This window comes from Gavia stellata, chromosome 19, assembly GCF_030936135.1.
Source record: "Gavia stellata isolate bGavSte3 chromosome 19, bGavSte3.hap2, whole genome shotgun sequence".
NCBI classification, from domain to species: domain Eukaryota; kingdom Metazoa; phylum Chordata; class Aves; order Gaviiformes; family Gaviidae; genus Gavia; species Gavia stellata.
The window spans coordinates 19,526,005-19,550,171 of NC_082612.1; the positions used below are offsets into that span (position 1 = coordinate 19,526,005).

General features: G+C 39.5%; 1 protein-coding gene across 5 annotated transcripts in view; it reads right to left on the reverse strand.

Annotated features, from left to right (window-relative positions):
• The window catches only part of MAPK10 (mitogen-activated protein kinase 10), an 85,738-nt gene extending 62,857 nt beyond the window's left edge, over nt 1-22,881 (reverse strand). For 2 of the 5 annotated variants that reach the window (XM_059827002.1, XM_059827001.1), the window contains exon 1: nt 10,336-10,457. In XM_059827002.1, coding sequence (XP_059682985.1) covers nt 10,336-10,457 — 122 coding nt within the window. Of the gene's footprint in view, nt 1-10,335; nt 10,566-22,809 lie in introns of those variants that run through there. The other 3 variants (XM_059826998.1, XM_059827000.1, XM_059826999.1) reach the window with 3 other exon arrangements.
• Nucleotides 22,882-24,167: the final 1,286 nt, after the last annotated feature.

The following is a 24,167-nucleotide window of genomic DNA, read 5'->3' on the forward strand; positions in this document are numbered from 1 at the left end:
CTGCATTTCTCAACGGATTAAAAATCACAATTCAACCAAGCACTAAAAACGTATTGTCAGCAAGTCATCATCTGCAATGTGATAATCGTGGAAGGAAAAAAAAAGTCAATGTAAAAAGGTTAACCCTAAAAGGCTACTCAAGTTCTAATTTCCCCAAACTAACCCTGCGATCTCCGCAAGGCTATTTTAAGCAGACAGAAAGAGAAGATCGGAGATGCTGGGATGTCACTCGGTGCTGTTCTGGGAGGGAAGAAAGCCAATGCGGCCACAGATGTCACCTTTACCCTCCCAGCCTAAGGGCTAGTCCACAGCCTGCCCCTGCGCTGACACTAACTCAGCCAACGCGGGTTGCTCAAACTCATTCAGCACTCTCTCATCCAACTGGGGTAATCCTGTATCTACAGTCTCTCAGGCTGAGAGAAGTCTCTGACACAGGTAAGATGCTAGCAGGTAAAACTGATGGTTTGTAAGGATACTATATGTTTTACCTGCTGTATAACAAGCCAAAATGCCTTTGTTCAACAGGAACAAAATTAACAATTACTTAGGTTTTCGAGCTGCCCTGTCACACCAGAAATTTCAAGATGCAGATGCTCCGACACAGTTTTAAGACAAGATTTTTGTTTCAATTCGAAACTCTACCGCCTTCTGTGGCTCATGGTGAATTAGTGACCCCACAGCTACAAAATTTATTTCCAGTTTGTAAATGGGCACCAACTAATTTTGGATGGAAAAGTGTAACACCACGAATCCAGAAAAGGATAAAAGCAAAAAAACAATCTAAAAACCCCCTCAATGTCCTGTTTGCCACTTGCTGTCAGTCCTGCCTTTAAGTCTTCCTACTTTCTGTTTCCCTTCCTCCCTTTATCACCAGCTCTTGCCCATTATGGTGTATTTTCCCACTTGTGTCATGCCAGACATGTCTCACATTGTTCACAAACCACCTCGGCTTCACACACAATCTCTTGTTTCATACTGTCTTTTTATTTTGCACAACTTCTGTTATATTCCAATTTTTTTGGCTGTCACTGTTTTTTTATGATTGCACAGCAGGTCTTGGGACAAGGGAAAACGTTTTACTTTCTGTAAAGCACTGTGAAAATCTGTAGACCACGTTAACATCAGAGAATAAATATCAACAATACATGCTGACAAGGAAAACTGAATTATCCGAGCTGCACTTCCTTCCAGACTGGCTCTAGTTTCTCTATTTCTGGTTCTATTGTTCCTCTTGTTTTGATACCTGCCCTTTTTTGTGGATGCTCTGTCCTACAGCCCTGCCTCTCTGTGACTCCATATAGTCACAGCTATTCTCCTATCACAGGAGAACCCCCTTGTCCATAAGAGGGACTACACGTGTTTAGTGCAACTGCTTTCACGTTAAACACTTGGCAATCAGTGATGACGACACAATGGTCTTCATTTCAGTGGTGACAGCATTTCGAGTAGATGAAATAAAAGGATGAGTCTGAACTCAAGTTTAGGAATGGCTGCAATGCACTGACAGTAGTTAATTCCAACCCTGATTTCCTCCTTGAACTGATATTTGTCTATGACTGAATTCCAGGCAGACAACCTGACACAAGAGGAGAAGCAAGGAGTCTTGAAAAAAATCTGTCTGACATGTCGCAGTGTAGGAGTGAGACAGAAAAAAAATGTGAGAAAAGGGAGATCTGGCAGTGACCAAAAGGAAGTTTTTGATGGGGTAGGAGCAGATAGGTGCCTGACGTCTGTAAAGGGAGTTACAAAAAGTTACTGCCTTATAGCAAAAAGAGTAAATTAAACTGAGTTTTTAATCAGCCAACACAGAAAGAGCTTAAGTTACACCAACGTCAGTTACTTCTCTGCCGCCACAGAATTTACAAACAGCTGATAAATTTTTTCAATGGCTCTAACAGGATCATAGATGCTCATCCAGTTATGGCTATGAACAAACCTGCTCTATACCTAAGAGTTGTAGTGATCCAACTGAAGATTCCGGGTGTCAGCGCTCTCAAATGGGCCTGACAGTGCCTTTACAGTACTGTATTTCATGACCAAGTAAAGTGAGTATTGTTGTCAGGATTCACAAAAACAGGTTGTGCAGAGATAGTTTCTACACCAACTTGTTTACCTTTTTTTTCATAAACTTGCAGAGGGAAAATTTGGAATAGATTTTGCCCGCTCAACTACTGTAGTCATGGAAACTATTCCTTTTTGAAGGAGAAAAGAAGAAAAAAGGACAGAGTCAGAAATACTGGCAGCCTGAGTATTTTAGAGACAGAGACACTGATCTCTCTGCTAGAAGAGCATACTGTGGCATATTTTGTAACATATCGTTTGTGATTACCAGAACCTAAATTACATTTTAGATTTATTTCTGTGTACGAGCAAAGGGAAATGAAACACGAGAAGACAAACCATGAAATACGTGGCGACTTCCTGCCTACCAGTAATCTCTGCAGTTAGGTAGAAAAAAGACATAAAAAAAATTAGGAAATATTTTTTGTAAAGTAATTACATGTCGGACCTTTAAAAAAAAGATACAACAATGATTCTTGCTCAAACATTACATCTCAGGTACCCCTGCCATATAAACATGGGTCTTCATCCTGCCTCAGGTGCCTTGATGCACTGCTACTGGACATATACCTTATTTTTGCTTCTTTTCCACTTATGTGAAAGATATTAGGAATAGATATAAGAAATTGTAAGAATCAAAGCAAATATGGAATAGAAGCTGCTTATTCTTCAAGACAATTAACTTGTCTCATTTTTCAGATGTGTTATGTATAGTTTGACGTATGGCAGCTGTTCTCTATGATCCTAACGGCAGCTTCCTCCACATCTAAGCTAAATTCTTTGTTGAGTCATTAGCAAGAGCACTGCAAGCCATTGCGCCTCCTCCTCTCACCCCCATATCCAAGCAAACTCTGAATATATGTTACTATGCAAATTCTAATAACATCACCTTAAGAAACACAAATCTGACCAACTTAGATAAGCGCCTTCACTCAGTATTCTGGAGCTCAAATCCACAGAGATACTCAATCTTCGCTGTTCCCACTGGGAGTCTTTCAACACCTTCAAATTCCCGTGCTGGTGATCCAGATTCCAAATACAATTGAAAAATTGGCTCTTTCTGAAGAATCAAGGCATAGATATATCGGGACAAAGCAACCAGAATGGGCTGTTCCAGATGTACATCAGATGGTGATCAATGGCTAACTGAATACACGCAATTGAATTTTCGGCATTCCAGAGTAACGACACGCTAGAAAATCCAAAGAACACTACAACGTGAATGCAAACTGGTAGCTGGAGAAAAATCCTGCACCGTACAAATGAATGAGTGGGGCTTGAAGCTTGCTGTGAGTTAACTTACGGTATTTCAACATTTAAGAACTTCCCAAAGTGAAAAAAAAAATATCTGGCAATAGATTAAACTGCTTGTTCTCAGGAGAAAAAAAATTTAATATCTCATCAGGTGTTGCCATTGTATGAGATGATATTAGCACTGGGAAACATCAGAGAATTTGTTTAAATTGACATGCTTATCTCACTAACAGTACATTAAGAGCTCACAGTACAAACTAACAGCTATTTTCTACATTACTCTCGCACAAAACGCTTGTAAAACTCTCTAAAGCTTGTCTTCAAAAACCTCCTCAGGACTCAAGTCAAAGCCCATCAGCAAAGCACACAACAGCTATGCTGTTTCCTGAAAGAGAACACAAGCTGAACTAATGGATACCATTTGGAGAATCTTTAACAGAACAGGATAAATCTGCAGTGCCAGCCAGCAGAATGTTAAGCACAAAAAGCCTGCGAGACGTGACTGCGTAACGGAAATGCAAGTAACTGAACTCACGACATACGCTCAGTACTGATTCAGAGGAGAGGCTGGGACTGACAAAATTAACACTGCCACTCCCTTCAGGGCCACTGAAATTCTAAGCATATCTGCATACATGGTTCACTTCATTTTTCCTCTGGATGACACGTATTCTTTGTTGTCCTCTTCTGAGGAAAATTAGTGATCCATCCTGCAGTGAGAACGCCTCTGAACTCCAATGGAACTATGCCAGCTTATACAAGTGGAAATGTTGACCTCTATTAAGGAATACAGTATTTCAACTCAGCAGCACAAAGAAACCAAAACAATATTACTGGGATAGCAGGGTCACGATGGAGAAGCACATTGGTCTCTCAAGAACTTTAATACACCAGTGTCCAGGTAAACAATACAAATAAGGTTGTGCATTAACTGTAAGACACTGAGATGCCCGCTATTCTCTGTCTCTTTTCCACTGCACCATAGCAAAAGCATAGACAATTCTTCTTTGATCAGCATGGGCTCAGAATTGATTACGCTCAGAAGTGTCGGCTCCTCTTTTCCTATGGCTTCTACCATTATTCCCACTGCAATATCGCTTTAGAACCTTACACTCGGACCAGGAGTCAATTGTGCCACACAAAACCAGAACTGAAGGATAACCATCATACAAAAGAGCTCAAGTCTTTTTGCAGAGTCAAAGATCTGATCCTCTTCATCATTTACAGGCACATTCCACACAGAAGGTAGTCATATTGAATTAAAATATATTTTTAAGTGGTTCTATTGATTGACTATGTTCACATCTTCTCAGACATCCACCAGAGATCTATGGCACGGAATAGGTTTCCCTATAATAATTGTCTTAGTATATACTAATACATGAATATATGGAGAATTAGAGGAAGTTTTAGCCAACTCCATCTTAACAAATCTTCCATTACCAGTATCATGACACAAGAGGACACTTCCCTATGATAGTTCCAAGGAGAACAGCAACAAAAACCCCTTCATACTGGACATCTTGTAGCGGACAGCATCTGTCACACTCCTCCTCTGGGCACTATGGGAAGTGGTTGAGTCACCATCCCTAGAGGTATTTAAAAGATGTGTAGACGTGGCATGTAGGGACATGGTTTAGCGGTGGGCTTTGTAGTGTTAGGTTAACGGTTGGACTCTCGGATGATCTTAAGGGTCTTTTCCAACCTAAATGATTCTATGGTTCTATGATTACTTTAGGGAAAGAATCAGCAGTTATATAAACCACAACAAGCACCACCATCACAACATGCTGATTCGAAAGAACTCTGCACTCCTTAAGATTCAACCACCAAATTACAATTAAATCGGCAAAGGAGAAACGCAGCATAGCAAGCCATCAGTTGTCTTGCTGACTCTACCTGTTACAGGGAACACGAAAAGACTGAAATCTCCTTCATACTCAGGCTCAAAGATATCATCAAATCACTAATTCCAAGAAAAAAAACAAACCACAACAAATTGCCCAATTTACTATTTCAGGAATATACTTATCATCTCCTCTATATCTGCAGATGAGGTATCTTTCTAAATTTATAATGTGTTCACTGAAGAGCTACCAGGACTCTTCAAAACTCTCCTCAAACCATCATTCCTGCTCCCATACTCCTCCCCCCGCCATATATTACTCAAAGACACAAAATCTTCTTGCATAAACTAGACGGCATAAAGCTAACACTCCCCCAGTCCAGCTGACACATCGTTAGACCACATCCCAACATCATACAGCATGAAAGCCTGTCTTCGGTCTTCAGGAAAGAGCAAGATAAACATTCAGGATTTCAGCTGAAAGACAAACTCATCTATTTGTTACCCACCCAGACAACTTTGTCTTCAAAGCTAACACTTTCCTGATAATGCACACAGGTACAGGCACCAATGTGGTCATAAACCAGGCCAAATGTCTTCATAAGCTGCTTCTAAGATTTTAGTTACCCGTATCCTCAAACCTGTAAGTGATGTCTTTGCTACCTGCCACGGAAAACTGGACTTCACCCTTGCTCCCGTCATAAATTCAAAAACTATCACAGCCCCTTCAAATTGCTTTTGAAATATTCCTATACAACATCATTTTTCTAGACATCACAGGCAGTATCAAAAATATCACAGGCAATATAAAAAATGATAGCTTGCAAACCACAGCAGAAAACCTACAGATCAATTGCCTTGCTTCCAGGCAAAAAGCATTCATTTAAAACACAAAGAAACACCCACTCCAGTGTCAGCATATTTCTGTTGATGTGATGGAACAGGAGAATTCCTCTCCCTCCACCCTCATCTAAAGCATCCATACCCGCAGGCTGAAAGGGACCTGTCTCTCTCTCTCCCCCTCGTAGAATAAGGTAGCTGTCAACTGCCTTCTAACACTGCAGAGGGGTATCAACTACCTCTTCTCTACATGGCTTAAGTAGCACATATCTAATTAAACTCAGAAAACCATCCTCAACTCATTTTACCTTTTATGTTTCCTGTTTCTATCACAGACTTGAAGATCAACTCACGTGGTTAAAAGCCTGTATAGTTTTTTACAACTACCGCTTGGTCTAATAAACTACAAGCTCTGTTTCAGCTCTGTCCCATTGTCTTCATGCCTGTAACAACATGATAATTTTATGCAAACACACCCTATATAGTCTTTCTCACAGATGTCAGTGTGATGTACAGTGAGCAAACAGCCTACACTTGCATTAAGAGGCGTTTTTGTGGAGTAAAGAGGAACTTCCCTGCTCAAGAGATTCCAAGCAGCTTTTTTTTCTTCCTGCTGGCTAAAATAATTTTGTTAAGACAAACCCCGTTGAAAGCTCCCACAATTAATTTCCGCAGATAACCGAATGCGCTACGTCTACAGCCAAAACCACTTTCTCACTGAGTTTATAATTATTTCACATGGGCACAATGACAATTATAACTAACACTCACACCATATGACTTTCTCTTTTTCACATAATTTAATAAATTATCATCCCCTGAAGACCTTAATACCTTTACTTTAATGCTTCCATATAAAGAAAATTATTTTGTCTTTGATGTGATTTTTAGAACAATCAAGTGAAATCAAGTCCCAACTTCTTTCATAACCACATTCCCTGCTTCCCGTGCCTGCTTCTGTTGCACGACATGAACTATTTTCCACCAAAATTCTCCTGCTTACGTTGACATCTATTTCTAGAATTGTATGAGAAAGATTTCAGTAGTCTGCAGCTTTGCCTAGGAACCCTGCAACACCAGCTTCCAGAGCAGCCTGAAAAACATCACGACTCTCCTCCGTCTCCCTCTGCCTCTACAATTACCTCTTGGGCTGCAGAGAGTTTGCCTGTCCAAGTATATCTGGCAAGGTGCTAAGGCAGCCAGCGTGCCAGGCACGTGGGGTCCCACATCCATGTTAAGAGGGAAGCTGTTGCTACCAAGTGGAGTTTGGTCCTGAAGTTAGTGCTGAGGCAGGCCTTGGCATGGAATATCTCGCACCTGATCAATACTGAGAGATTTGATGTCAAGTTACTGAAAAATGTATCATTGAATAGGCCCATTTTTCTGAAGATGTGGGAATTACAGTTGTGTGGCTAAGTACTAGACAAAGCAGAAAAGTCATCGGCAGCTCAGCTCTTCCAACGTGGGGAAGACAGCATGGACTCCACTTGCCAAGCTGCAAAAAATTAGACTAGTCAAGAAGCAGGCCACTGGCTGCAACTGCTGGCAGCAGCTCAGTCCCAAAAGGGTAGTTAGCGTTACCAATAATACTCTACCTTTATCACTCCATAAAATCAGATGTCGCTACGTGCTAAAGCTGTCTCCAGTAGCTAGGCAGCCCATCGCTCCAGCCAGAAAACAGGTAGTGTCCTTCTACCTACAATTATCCGGAAGGAAAATCCAGAAATAGTGCATGCTATGAAAAGTCTGAGCCTAAACCCCTCTGAGCTATCCTACCTGTGTCTGCCCTTGGCAGAGGAAACAATCAGAAATCACCCATTCAGCTCCCGTTCACTTCTGCTAATTCTGGCACTAAGAGACAGAATTGGATCCCAGATCCGTTACACTTCTCGAACAACAAGTCATTAAGTATACACAGAGCCACTGGATCTAAAAGAAACTATGACCTAGGTTTTTCCCACTGTTTTCATAGAAGCACTTCTCATGGCTAGTCTTTGTGAAAGAACAAGATGAGCACGGCAAAAGATCTCCCCCACCAGAGCCAGCAGCACTCCACAAATAGGCAGGTTTTCAGTATATCCAGTATATTTCTCCCCTATTGCACCTCGAATGCTGTGTTGGGTTTTGGGCCCCTCACTCCAAGAAGGACACTGAGGTGCTGGAGCGTGTCCAGAGAAGGGCGACGGAGCTGGTGAGGGGTCTGGAGCACAAGTCTGATGAGGAGCGGCTGAGGGAGCTGGGGTTGTTCAGTCTGGAGAGGAGGAGGCTGAGGGGAGACCTCATCGCTCTCCACAACTACCTGAAAGGGGGTTGTGGGGAGGTGGGTGCTGGTCTCTTCTCCCAAGTGACAAGTGATAGGACAAGACAAAATGGCCTCCAGTTGTGCCAGGGGAGGTTTAGGCTGGATATTAGGAAAAACTTCTTCACTGAAAGGGTTGTCAGACGCTGGACCAGGCTGCCCAGGGAGGTGGTGGAGTCACCATCCCTGGGGGTATTTAAAAGACGTGTGGATGAGGCGCTTAGGGACGTGGTTTAGTGGTGGACTCAGCAGGGTTAGGTTTACGGTTGGACTTGATGATCTTAAAGGTCTTTTCCAACCTAAATAATTCTATGATTCTATCCATCAGTTTCTATGTAAACTTATTACTATATATTTATTATTATTATTATGCAAGTAGAAACTTACACAACTGAACATTTTTTTTTATCATGTGTCGTCCTCCCTTAGCTAAACTACAGATATTTATCTCACAATTTTTTTCATTAATTTATCACTTCACCACTGATTCTTCATGCTTTCCTCATAGTTTGTTAATGTATTTCCGGTAAGTTATGCATCATGACAGGTAGATTGCAATGTAATGCATACTAAGCAAAAATGCTCATTATCTTCCCCATCTATCATGTAATACTTCTACATCTGTATGATCAAACCGTAAAAGGCCTTTTACGGCCTCTCCAAGCTGCTCAGCCATTTCAGGGGATTTGTGTTAACTTTCACTTGAACGTACTTGTTTTCTGATTTGATTTTCTTTCCTAAGGCATTCTTAATTTTTGCCTGTCAATTCTTAGTACAGAAGACAAATTCCTAAGATGTTATTGATTTTATTTAGCTTAACTTCTACGGTTTTTTGCAGCTCATAATTGATCATTACAGCAATTCAGTTGCAGAGAGGTTCAACAAAATCTGATTCCTCTCTGAAAGAAATAGAGGATAGTAAGTAGGAAGAAAAAACATCTGTCACTATATATGGAAGCGGACAAACAGTGCAAGATGAACATTAATAGTACTCAACACAAAGCATGTTTCTTCCCCAAAGCTGATTTTAAACTAACCTTTAGCCCTTTTGTGTTTAGGACATGAAATAAAGTACTTGATCATTTAGATCAATCTTTGGACTTGTGTGGCCTCCAAGTATACTAAGCACTGGAAGCGACCGACTGAGACCTAAGGATGTCTTGCTAGTTGTTGTTACGCTGCCAATGATAGCGCCAATGCCAGTGATCCACGGAAGCCCACTTGCCCCCAGATTAAAGGAACCTGTTGCTTTACCACTGCCTCCAACTGTAAGGTAACACAACGCTACATCAGAGTCAGAAAAGAGCAGTGATAATTATGACAGATGGAATTAGACTTCATCTCCAAACAAGTTATAGATAAAAGATCGTGTTAGTTACCCTAACGTCTTGTAATTAAACAGGTAACAAATGCCTGCACAGAAACATTTAAATACAAGCCACTGAAACTTAAGAGCCACCTCTAAAAAGGCAGAGGCAAAAGCCAACCAGGATATCACAACTCTTGAACGTAATGATTTCGAATTCCATAAGCCTTTTGTGTTATTCAGGAGAGCTACTGAATTTGTGTCTTTTGTTCGCATCGCTGCAAGGTCTCTTAAGAAATAAAGGAAACATTAGCAATTACCTCGATTCGAAAGGCTTCCGTTCCGAATACTTGAGAATGCTATGGGATGTGACAAGTTTCTATATTGCTCTCAGTGACTTTTACTGTACAAAGACCAAAATTGCAGGGTTTACTCAGGATATTATTTGCACCGCCTCTGGAAATAGTGCCACAGTTGTCAATTATGATAAGATCTTTCTCCCGCTTTCTTGCTAGTTACATTTTGCTACGTGGAGAAACAAACCCAGTGCTATCATTCTCACCAGCACAGGAATTTATTAGCGAATCACCAGGCTCCTTCTGCCTCAGGGTGTCTGTTGCCTGACTGTGATTTTTGCAATTTTAGACAATGTCTGTGGCTAGCAAACTGTGAAGAAATGAAAAAAGGCAAATCCTATTTAAAAGCATAAGAGAAACTGCTGATACTTACCAAACTATTCCCTGAGCCCCAGAGCCAATAGGTTTCAAGTTCTGGTAGCGTTTGAGAACTGTGAAGGTTGAGTCACCTACTTCCACGCTGTAGAACTGGTTGTCAACTTTGCTTTTGCTCATGTTGTAATGTTTGGCAATGTATGACACATCCACTTGTTTCCCAAATCCCTGTTGTACAGAAGAAGGGAAGGGGGGAGGGAGTGGAAAAAAAAAACACAGAAACCAAGGCTGGTAAAACATCAGAATACCGATAAAACACAGTCAGCCTAATTTTCCAATATAAATCCTTGTCATCTTAGGCTCATTGTCATAGATCTACATGAACCCTCAAATGCTCTCTAAGACTGCCAAACCCTTTCACCCAGGAAGTAACCAGAAAAAGTCACTGATTAAAGAAAGCTAGTGAATTCTCCAGCTGATGTTGTGACACAGGTACTCTCAACTACCGGTCTCTACTTGCCTTTACTGCTGCTTTGTGACTACTGGCTTATGCGCTTACGCTGATTCTGCCCTCATTTGCCTTGCAATAAATATCTTATTTTGAAATGAGAAGACTTACATCAGGGTACAAGTGGGACATGAGACATAGGAACTAGGCTCTTCATCATCGGTCAGATACAGCAAATAAAGTCTATTCCCGTGAGCACTGAAGCTTTCCCTGAGCATATGATAAAGGCCTTGAGAACCTTTCAACAGGAGTTGCAAAAAAGAAACAGGGCAGTTTACGAGACGAACTGTGACCTGACATGGCTCAGTATCATGGAGAGTATTCAGTAGCTCAGGAGACCTTCCCAAGTTCTGGGTTCCTATGGACAGAAGAGTTGCTCTCGTGACCTGACAAATGCATTAGTCCTAAGCAAAGGCTAATTTTCATGACACAAAGACAAGTTACTGTAAACTTTTTATGCTTGCACTGAAGCTAGCACTACGGAGCTGTAACCTCACGCAAATTTGTAGAATTACTATGCAGGAAGTTACATTATAACCATTTTATGACTGCTCATGCTCTCAGTTCCCCGAAGACTATGGAGCAAAGTATATAGTAATTTGAGATAAAAATCAGAATTTAGTGTTTGTAATTTAGGATTCTATACTACATGATGCTGAGCACAGGATGCAGAAGTTGAACATATTACAACAGATCTGTCCTCAACTAGTTGACAATTCACTTACAGAAGTTAAGACTTGTCCAAATGCCTTCTGTAAGGAGAAGCAAAACCCAGACGTGCTTCTCTCTGCCTGAGCATTTATTTTCAGTGCTCACAAATGTAGCTTCTAAATTTTCCTTATTTGCTCTATTATAAATTGCTTTCCCAAAAAAATCTGAATAATCAACTGCGTTATATGTCACTACAGACTACTAAGTTGAATTTTGGTGGAGCAGGGAAAAAAATGTAAAGTCGCTTTGGAGAATATTATTTTTTCAATTTAAAAGGACATCATTCTAGTGTGCCACGAAGCTGGTCATTAACAAAATGAGAACTTGGATTCTCAGGTATGCCTTTGGACGATTAATACACTTTTTTCTGTCCGTTGTGTCACTGGACAGCATTGGTTAATCCTAACCACCTCATTTAGAGACTTTGAAACGTTTTCATGAACGTAGCTGTTCATTCAAACAGAAAATCTCATTTCAGAAGAGCAATTAGAAACATTACATCTACTAGTTAATTAGACACAGGGCAAGGCTTGTTTTTTTTTTTTTTCCAAACGCAGAAAGTGAGAGATTTATGGACACTGACACAGCACTAAATTCAAGCTTACAGAGAGTGAAATGCCTCCAAAAGAGGTTTGAATTTTTCTCATCTGAAGAAAGACAGGCTGCATCTGACCTGCACTGTGTAGCCTTATTCTTAAACCCCCTTCCATTACATGAAGGAAGATGCATAAATTTGGCTAGCTCAGCTATTCATACCAGACCTGGAATTGAGAGGCTTTATTTTGATAATACGCTCCTGATAGACAGGAAATAATCACAGCTCCCTCCGGCTAGACAAACATATTTGCAGTGTGGTTTTTTCCTGATGTCATTATCAGAACAATGCAGACGATATTCAGCATTAACACCCGTTACTGTGAAACCAATGTTATATAAAGTGTCAGCATAAAAATTGCATTCCTTAGCGAGCCTGACTCGTAGCCAGCTCCTCTGTAAGTACAGATACAGCAACTTTTTTAAACAAGCCAGATGACTGTGTTAAGGCTTGGGTGAGCCAGGCCTGCCATAACTTCTTTGCATCCTCTCTCCCGAGCTATCCAACAGTTCATCGTGTGGTACAGAGCTACGTGGGAAAAGATACTTCGTCACCCTACGTTTAGAATCCATCCTGTGCGCATCAAAATTACTTGCTTTCAAGTTAGACTGACCCTGTGACCCGCTGGCCTCAGGAATCCCATACTGCCTACAGCGGGATTGCTCAACGACTGCAGCTCCAGCCGGTTATCATTTTAAATCCGGGAATGTCTTAAAAATCAATTACAACAGCTCAGAAGAAGCACTCTGTAGTACCTCAGTTATATGGATAATTAATGTATGCAATCACTGCAGTCATTTCAACAGCAATTAAAGTGATGTTGATCAACGGGACGCAGAAGACCACAACTGGTAAGACCTGGTCAGAACACAAGTGTCCTCACGAGCAGCACTCCTCTGCGTAACACAGACCGTTCCTACCACAATCCGCAAACCCACACAAACCTGTGTGCGAGTAGGAAAGGTAAAGACTGTTTTATTTTTCATGGAATTTTTCTTCTTTTTTTCTTAAAGTCTGCCTACTTAAAAATCTGTGAGCTATAAGGAGCTTTGATAGAAAATATCAACACCAAGAATTACTTATGAAGTTCAAGACAGGCCGATTTAGTTTGAAGTTCACTCCACGCCAGAATGCCTCCTCTGAGCGACAAACACTTCAGCTTTGTGGACAGGCCAAACAGTCTCCAGGTTATCTACTAATTTGCCTCCTCCCTTTAAACCCACACTGCTAAAAAAAATACAGCAAATCCTACTCTCTTCATTTGCCAATTTTTACCAAAGCCTAAATACGCGAAATTAAAACACAGTAAGCCTACTGCTTAAGCCCAAAGTACTGCTTACTTTTATAAGAACCAGGAGATGAATGATATAACTACCCTTGGCATGACTGTAATTTAAATCAAATGCCTAAATCAATGTATTAACAACGTTATTGGATTAATCACATTAACTCCCAAACCAAGATGACACGTAATCAAATCATGAACCATCTCCAAGTTAATACAACAGGCACTTCCTAAATGAGGACAAGGAAATGGCAGTTTTGTTTCACTCTGAAATTAAGCTAAAAGAGCTTTTCTGATTAGCAAGGAAATTCATACTCTTAATAGAGCACATCAACGTTAGTTTTAGTTTCAAACCCCGATTAAGAGGTTCTTCTCAAAGTCTTCAAATCCACATTGCTGATCTTAAAGAAACCTAACCACCACATTTTGGTCTCGGTCCATTACATTCCCAGCGCTCACTCAAACCCCTTCCAAAAGCCTGGGTGTTGGTATAGCAGTTTTTCTCCCCTTTCTCCACCACCCCTCTACACCATGTAAGCTATTTCAGCTTCGAGTTTTACTGCATAATGCTTACAAGTTCTGTACTGGCAGCTTAAGTTAAAGCTTTGATTATCTGACAGCAGAAAGGAACACAGGGCTAGGGATTTCCAGTATGCAACCTTCCGTATACACACCTAAACCAAAAACTTCTTTCAAGTGTGATTGATCCGGATGTCTTAAGAAACTAGGAATTAGCACTTCATTAAGAATTAGCTGGGGAAAGGGAGAGTATACATACACATGGCGATCAGGTTTACTTCTTAGGATATCACAGTAAAGATACACAGGTCTCGTACAGAAAAGTGAATTTCACTGAGTTAAGAAAGGTGAACTTCAAATGAACTTGGGCAAGTTACAGTACTGGGACCCCAAAGTAATAGTAAACATGGCCGGTGTGAAACAAAAACGATTTTCTCCATCCTTCTCGCTTTGAACAAAACAAATCTAGTTTCTCAGACCCCTGCGTAACATCAAAGATTATTCCTCAGAGACCAAGCATGCATTGGAGTGCCATTTGTTCTTGGTTTCCATAAATATTTGGACAATGAAATTACATTGCTTCAACATTGACCGGAACTTAACTTTCATTTCACATGTACAAGAATGCACACATCATTATTCTCCCTCTCCAGTATCTAATGGAAAACTTGTAACACGCACACCTAATGCCATTCTCTTTCCTCCGTACTGAGAAATTTAAGAGTGGGAGAAGTAAAAGTTTTTCAGACCTGAAAACATAGCTATCCTTGTTGGGTGACTTAAACGCATAGTCATATCTGCAACAATGATTGTTTAATATCCCAATAATCGGGGAGAAGGAAAGAAAAGGAACTGTCAAGACTCAAGCGTTTGAGATGAAAGGAAAAGATACTCTCACCATTACTAAATGCTTAGAGAACATCTATTTTGCTTTCAAAGAACAAGTATTGAAAAATTCAGTGAAACTCAAACAACTTACTGCCTCACACACAACTACAAGATGTATTCTTTTTTGTTTCACAGCAGAGAAAGCAAAAGAGAGGGTTAAAAAGCACAACAGAAACAAAATGATGTTATTTTCTGTGTTATGAGGTGAGTTGTTTCCTGATATCCCATTTTATTTGTCCATTTCTCCCCACAAAAGTAGTATATTAGTTATATTTCACTGACAGACCTTTGTTTCTGAACACCATTCCTGCTATTATTGATGAGCCTAAAATACCACAATTTCTTACAGCTCAGTATCTCATACATCTGAGCTTTCATAAATACAAACCACGCTAACAGCAGTTTAAGCTAAATTGCTTCCTTTGCATTTCCAGGACAATGAGTGCTGTCACCGTGTCTGTTAGCAGGCATCAGCTGAGGGGAAACTTCACCTCAATATTAGTATCCTTCCCTGTCCGCAGACAGAAATACCCACAGGAACTCATCAACTTCTAAGGGTGCTATGATTGAAGGCTACTGGAAACGACTAAATGACTCCACATGTGTGAACGCAGGTGAGGAAAAGAATTCAATGGAAGACTGAAAGGCTGACTCCCAATTTGCAGGTGGCACAGCGCCCCAAGCCGAGCAGGATGCAGAAGAGAGGATGTTCCGAGCTAGCAGTCACGATGGCTCCCCAGGGACCCCCACCCTCTCCACCCCATCTCAGACAAAGGGACTGGTACGGAGGACAGCACGTTTCAGAGGCGGATGCCTTCATTTACCTCAGGATCTGAAAAGGATAGTAACTTAAAGCTACAATTTGACCTTAAAAGTCAGATGCTGAGATTATACAAACTGAAATTGTGAAGCACGGTAAAATCCCCAGAGTCTCCTTGCCAGCTCCGAAAATGTACGTACAGGCAAGCCCTGCTCACCTGTGTGCATCTGCTAAGTCAACAGCGCTATTAATCTAACAGCTATCCTCCCACTTGCACAGCTGTAATTTTCTCAGAAGATTCAAGTGCCAGAATTCTGGGGTGAACAGACGTTTACTGAACCCCCGGCTTTGGATTTAACGGTCACAGGTTTTGCTGTGTAAATTTGGATAGCCACAAAAGCCGCCGCTTGAGAAATACAAAGTATCTTTGCATGGAAAAGCCTACTAAATTATTTTTCGTTGTGTATTCTCTATATGCCACATTTAGGGCAGAAATATTATCTATTTTTCTCACTATAAAGCCAGGCTTCTCACTTATTCTGGCTCTCCCTGAACTCCAAAGTCCATAGATAGTGATCAAATCTGCCACCAGAAAAAACAGGGTTTTCATCTTGTTTGTGTGTGTTTGGGTGTAGTATTACAGATTTTTATCTTATCAGCCACATCACACCACAGTTCCCCATTCTTCCATCTCATTCCCATCCTGTAAGGATTGTATTAATCACCCAGTCTTCCTGATTTTAGTGTGTTTTGAGTGGGATTTTTAACAGATTAATTCTCTACCTTCTTTTAATCTCTCTCCAGCAGTCTTCTCCTAACCCCCAGACGCAATCTACCCTCCTTTACGAAGTCAGCCTTTCAAGTAGCCAACCGACCCTTGCAAACAACTCAGCCTTGATCGATTAATCATTGATCTTTTTACTATATTTGCTTTGTTCACTCTATTTTAAAACATCACATTAAAACACTCACATTAAACCATCTTATTAGATGGAGTATAATATTCCTAAGTGCTGGTTGGGGGGTTTGGGGGGTTTTTGTTTTCTGGGTTTTTTTCTGTTTTGTTTTGTTTGGGTTTTGTTTGTTTGTTTAAACACACTGTCCTTGTTTAACCTCTTCTAACTGAAATACCAAAATCCCAGCACCTTCAGCACTGGCTCTTACCTAGTTCCGATTACCCAAGAAGCAGCAGGACTGCCGTCTGTTTCCTTTTCATCGGTATCTACTCAAAACAGAGAGCAAAGCACTATTTACATATTCTTCACTTTTCCTCCACATGTTCACTGAGCTATAACTACTTTTAATTGCTTCTTTCTTACAGGCACAAAATTTTTGTAGTTCATTTGTAACTGTGGTGTCACGTGTTGGTCAGAAGTCCCCGTGACCCAAAGATGTCTCCTTCATTCCGGGTCACACTTCTATGAGATGAGCAATATACGAATATCTGCACAACAAAACAGCTAGTCCAAAATGATTCCTCATTCCCCTGATGCCTGAAGAATTCAACACTGACACACAAGTAGCATCCAACCCTGGTCATCGTACCAAAGAAGGTAAGGATGAGAAGACTGATCAAGAAACACCAAGATAAAAAATTCCTTGAGAGTGAGGTTTCTTTATGGACAGAAACTTAATCAGTGATCCAAATGGAAAATGTAGCCAAAAATACAGGGAAGAAAGATTTAAGAGTAGGTGAGAAATGGGTAAGGTAACAATGTTTGGAAACATTTCATTGAGGCACAGCTCCAGAGATAGGAAGCTAGCAAAGACACACTGTGGAACTGTGTCCAAGACAATGGAAAGCGATGGCAGCAGCCACATCCAACTCGCAGGAGAAATAAGAAAAGAGGAAACACTGCAGCTTGTATTAATCAGTTCGTTCTGAGGCTGTAAATTTGAAAAAGAAGCAATAACATGAGAAGAAGAAAGATACAATTAAGATTAGGAAAGAGAAACGGGATCACTAAAAGTTCGCCAAAACATCGCAACGCTAAGAAATGAGAGGTACGCTCGATTTATCAACAGCAGTGAAGGGAACATAGGAGCACAGTGCGTTAAGAGCATAGGAGAGCCAAGATGGGATTAACAGCTTGTATTGATAATACAGTATATTTCAAATGGTTTACACTTCTCAGGAAACTGGAATCGCATTGAAATACTGGGTATTGTTTAAGAAGCTTTCTTCTAGTACGCAAGCAGGGCAACAAGAAGCCTGACTAGACAAAATGCTATGCCCCAATGCACATCACGGCTTCCTTTAAAAAGAAGAGTAAAGCAGCAGCACATAACAACAGGACAGATGAAGTATTCAAAAAATTAAGTTTCTCAATATAATTATATAATTACAGTATTCGCTCTGAAGACAATAGCAAAGGAAAAGCTTCTCCCTTTTGTACGTAAAGACTATAAGGAGCTGAATAATTAATCACACCTTTTGTTAGAAACAGACAGCTCTTGATACTATGAAGTATCACTTTAGCCCTAGAAATCTAAGATACAGGTCACTGCTCATTGATGGCTTATGAATACCAATTAATCTCCCATTGGATAGACGGCATAATTATAGGACATTGTGCATCAAGACAGTTTCTTTAACGGTCAAAGTAGTGACTCCATCCAATCTGATTAAAGCCTAAGTTGTAATTAAAGTGGTTTATCAAAGTTAAGATAAAATTAAAAAACAGATCAGATGAATCAATCAATCAATGGAGAGCAATGCAATTAATACAGCTCGTCTTTTCCGTATGTAAAATTAAAAGTTTTCTAAAATCATGTGATATTTAAATGGTCGTTGATCCAATACCGCATCTAGGAAGTCTATACACGTTTTGCTCAAGACAGGTAAGCGTGACTGTGGAAATAGAGCAAGTCAGCAGAATACAGGGGAAAAAAGATGCCTAGAGAGAAATTAAAACTTTTAAAATCTTTCTGTTTGGGTTTTTTTTTTAAAGCACAAATTGAGTAAGAGTTTGCAAAAACACCCTCAACATGCAAACGAAAACTTCATTCTAAGGTTTTCTTTTGGTGGCATCAGTACAGCACCAATTCCAACTTCGGTATGCAAAAACGCTGACATACTCTATCTAGGATTTTATCTATCTTAATTTTTTCAAACTGGGCAATAAAGACCAGTGGTGATGCCATACCAAAGAATTAGCATGTGAATTTACATTCCTGATTCAGGTTAAACATTTTCTTAACGTGCATGGCCAGGTCCTCGATATCTCGTCTCAGCAATCCCATGTCCTGCTTTTCTGTTGAAAAAATTAGTTGTTGCAGCACTATGGAAATACCGTGACATACAAATTCTAATAACAAAGATATGTTTTTCAAAGACAAGAAAATTCAGGACTATGGCTCCAAGTAAAAAAATAATCATAGAACTGTATTTTAAATAAAGGTATCCTGTACAGTTACAGTTCAGAAAACTTGAAAATTCCAACAGGCTATACACGTCTTGATGCTGATTAAAACAAAATGTTGAAAAACTAAATGAAGGAAAACACAGATGAAGCAGTCAGTATCCTTTAGACATTGTTAGCTATTATTCAGCACTTGAACTTCAGTGCCCTGTTCTACTCAGAATATACTACTCTGCATTACGCTGTACTTCAATAAGAATGTGTAAGGTACTACAGATAAAGCTTGTTGGTGACACCAGCCCTACAAAAGTCTAATGAAATTCTAAAAACCTAAAAGAAATCTTCTTGTCCTACCTCTCTATTATGATAGAAAAGGGGATGTCCTTTCCCTCAGCCTTAAGAGGGCTGTTTCAGAATATGATTTAGGTAGCAACGTACAGTAATGCCAGACTTAGGTATTTTTACACTGCAAACAGGGAGTGGGGGAAAAGGCACATTTACCCTACTTACGCTACAGAGTATTTCTCAGGAAGGGCTTTTCTTTTTTCCTTAAGCTGGAAATCCTTAGGATTCTACTCCTGCTGAATTAGCATTTCATCATATAAAACTAGTATCATTTCATCATATAAAACTAGTATCATTTCATCATATAAAACTAGTATCATTTCATCATATAAAACTAGTATCATTTCATCATATAAAACTAGTAACATTTCATCATATAAAACTAGTAACATTTCATCATATAAAACTAGTAACATTTCATCATATAAAACTAGTAACATTTCATCATATAAAACTAGTAACATTTCATCATATAAAACTAGTAACATTTCATCATATAAAACTAGTAACATTTCATCATATAAAACTAGTAACATTTCATCATATAAAACTAGTATGCTCAATGACATAAGCTCTGTGTCAAGAGGAACAGCCTATAATTAGGTGTATGTCACTTTCTTTCGTAGCACATAAAGCTACACCTCTTTTAGGCCGTGAGAGAGAAATCGCCACAAAATATTCGTAACAAAAAAAATACATCCACAGTACTAACAATCATTGGAGTACTCTTCAATATTGTACCTTTATAAAAGACACTTCAGCACAACTCTGTATTTTGTAGAAAGTCCACAGGGATGCACAAATTCCAAATGGGACCAGGACTTCTATTCTATGTGGTAAACACAAGTCACAAAATTGCAGTAGTCCGTTGGATAAATCGTATATTCTAGGACACCAACACTAGAGGCTCTCATCTTAACAGGTCAATAGGGCAGGATCGAACTATATACCACACTGACTTTTTCTGGTATCTGCTGCATGCTTACATAGCAGAAATAATTTTTGCATTTGTTGAACCACATGAAAAAATTGAGCTCAATTATGTTCACTGGAAACTACATTTTTGGGGTCTCTTGTCCAGATGCTGCTGGGATCCTTGTCAGCCGTAGACACCTCAAGAGTTGAGTGGCAGTATCCATCTCTTGCTGATGATAACCATTCTGCTGTCATGTCATCATCTGTTGTTAACAGTAGTTCCTGAACGTCTTCGATTTACTGATTCAGCAGATAAAAGTTTCCCAAAGGTACAAACAAACTTTACACTCAGAGCAGAAGAATTGCTAGTAAATCATGGGGCATTTGAATTCCACATTAGCATTTTGAATAAGCACGGAACAAACAATATTACTACCTGGAGACTGTTGAATAGTCTCTAAATAAAGATCTGGATGTTTGGACCAAGTATTACCAGGATACAGATATAACCCACGTCACACCCTGTGCAATACAACTGAAGAGCATCCATGACAGCTAAGGTCTTAATGCAACAAAACACTTAATTTAGAGACTGTTCTTGTACTTAATGCTAACTATGTGCTCAACTGTTATTTGGATCAGGGCCTATCTTTATGGAGAGAATAAATTAACATGAAGCCTGAACCATCTTTTATCCTCAGGAGATTAAATCTGAAGATCTGAAGACCTTGAAAAGGTATTTGTGTGGTAAGTGCTTGAAAGATAGAATCCTGTTTCCTGCAATGTCAGGATAGTATCTCTTGTATGTATTTATTGGAAGACTCCTCTTTGGGTAACTGCTGTAGGCATTAAACATCAATCAGTTTCATTCAGGGATAAAAATGCATCCAAAACGCTGTTGATTTCATCATATATACTTTAACAAAAACATCATAAATACGTTTGGTTCTGTACGTGCCTCTGAACACCTTTTATTCAGTTAGGGTAACAGCAAAGGAGTAATTACAGCAGCATGTTTCCACTAAATCAAGAACCCCGAGTGCAGTGACAGAAAGCATTGGCTATACATGGTCACGCACTGATGGATACCAAGACTAAAGGAGCACTGAAAATTAAAGGAAGTGATTAAGCGTACCTTTCCTCTGCACATGTAAAAGCAGAGCTATGCGAAAAACTGTATTCTGCACCGTAAAAGTAACTTTCTCATCGATAAAGTCTTTTTCATACAATATGAGGAAAACCCCTTTTTTGCAATTCTTGCGAATTTTTTTTGAAATTTTTTTTTTTTGCTAGTGAACTCTGACAAAAAAATTACGAAAATACTACGTTTGACAAAATCCTTTCTTCTCGCAAAAACAGTGAAAGAATTAAGCCAGTTAGGTAAACATATGCACATGAAGAACAGGAGATAAAGAAGGATTGAGGAGACAGTTAAACAGATAATCAAACTGAATAGCCAAGATCCATCCTAGAGCTGATGATTTACTAAGTGCAGGGCCAACCTTCTCAGCAGAACAAATATTTAGTACTCCTGAGTTAAAACACAGAAATCAAACCCCCCAACAGCCGTCACTGCTTTGTGTTAAATGCTTACATACAAGTAATGGCCCTTTCTTTTTTAGAATTGTACTTTCACTTACTTGGACCCCATAAGTAATATAAAGGGAAAAAAAACACCCCTGTGTTTACCATAATTCTGTTTCTAAGAATGCAGCATTGTTCTCACCCCTCAAAAAATGAAGAATGTCCCTAATGTCCCTCCAGCTAGTTAGATTACTGGTGTCCCATCTCACCAAAAAAACTATGAAGAGACACAATTCAAACACAAAACGCTGTTCAGAAGTGTACAAAAAAAGGCATCTTTCATTCATGATGGAAAAACATGCACACAGATTTGTGACATATGTTAACTGACTTAATCTAACCAAGAGAACCAAAAACTGGACAAATCAGTACGCTTTTTTCTTCATATCACAAAATTCGTTTCAGCCTTCTAGACTTCCAAGCATTGTGATCAAACAATTTCAAGGGTAATTTAGAAATACAGAATTGGCTACAGTGCAGTCTCATGACTCCAGAACCTGCATAGATCGTGGTGTTCAACTGGAGAGGAGACAAACCCCACAATTTTCATTACCCTCCCTTCACTTCTAGTAAAGGTAGACTAAGGGACAGAAGATTGCAGTCACAGGCTACAACGTAAAAAGGCTGTCTCACAAAAACAGAGGCTAAGATAAAATAGTTTTAATTTGCGTATTTCCGTGAGACCATCTGTGTACGTACAGTTATGTTCTTTGATTCATCATTAAGTTTATTGGAAATACAGCCAATATTTTTTTCTGTTTGCAAACTCTGATATTATTGTTACCTAAAAAAAATTATCTCACAACATTAATTGACGTTTTACCAAAACAAAATTAAAAATCATTAAGAGCAAACTACAAAATAAGCTTCAAAATAAATAGGAAAGTAATTTTTGTGATGCATTCTTCCATTTTTTATATTTACATTTACTCTTATAACCAGTTACTCTCAGTAAGCTGCTGAAATTCACTTCTATTTTTTCTTTTATTATGGCATATGAACTGCAAAAATGAAGTACAAGTATATACTGTACCTTGTTTTACCTGTAAGGAACACACACCTGACAAAAGGCAATCTTCACATCCAGAGTAGGTTCACCACAATAATACAAGAAATGGCGGCTCATAAATACCTGCAATTAAAGAGAAGTAAACATAGAAATCTTGTATGTCTGCTGATGTGCAAGTACAATGCAGCTCTATCTACATTTAGATTATAAAACCAACCCTAGTTGCTACCCAGGCTTGTGAAGAACAGAAATCAGTTCGAACATTGAACTGTAAATAGGCTCTAAATTCTTTCTGATGCTCGTCAAGGTTATGGCCTCAAATATGACTCTGCTACATTTGCAAAATTTTACAGTAACTGATGCCATTACTTCGAAGTTTATCATGTCACTTGTGTATTCCTACATCAACAAATATAAAAATTGGGTCAATAACATTCGAAACAATGTGGGACTGGGAGAGAGTTATTATTATGGGGAGGAAAAAACTAAATCCAAAGTTGCCAATTATTAGTAAAGTTATAGAAATGGGAAGACTAATTATATCACTGTATAAATTCAGGGCACAACCGCTTTATGAACATTACATGTAGATCTGGTTCTCATCTTAACATCTCACAACTAGAAAAGTTACAGAAAAGGGCAGTAAGAAGGCTCCAAAGCACATACAGATTCCTTACGTGAAACAACTGACGGACAAGGAATTTTTTTTTTTAGCCTAGAAGGGAGCTGTCTGAGTGGAAATATGCTGGACAGCCATAAAACGAGTGGCATACTGAGAAGTGAAAAGGAAAACACTCTCCCCTCTTTTTAACTAAAAGAAGTATGTGGCAGCAAATTAAGTTATCAAACAACAGATTCGGAATCAGCAATAGGAGAGAATTCTTCGTACGCTGTTTCGTCAGACTGTGAAACTCCCCGCCTCACGTTGCGCTGGATGTCAGAAGCCCTAAGTCCTAGTGTGATTAAGCAAATTCACAAAAGGAGGAATCTGCTGAAGGCTGTTAACCTCAAAAAATATCACCTCTGACTCAAGACAACCGTGAGTCATGATCTGCCACTATATGCTCACCCTATTTTTAGATTCTTTCACAGGCATCTGATCCTGGCCAAGGGAGCCATACACTAGATTAGACAGGCCTCCCTGCGTACCCTGTTACAGCTGGTTTAACTTAATTCTGTAGTACCACATTCAGCTCTGACTAACCGGTCCTTTCCTAGCTGCATTCCAGCATGGGACATCAATGAAAAAAACCCGCAGTAATGCTATCAGGCCGAAATAGGTAGCTATGTCACAAGACTTTGGAGTATATTGGTTTTTCTGCATGACTCCACTTAAAAAAAAACCCAAAACTTAACAGTACAATTAGAAAACCAGCAACTTTTAGGTAAAGAGAGATAAATAATATAGA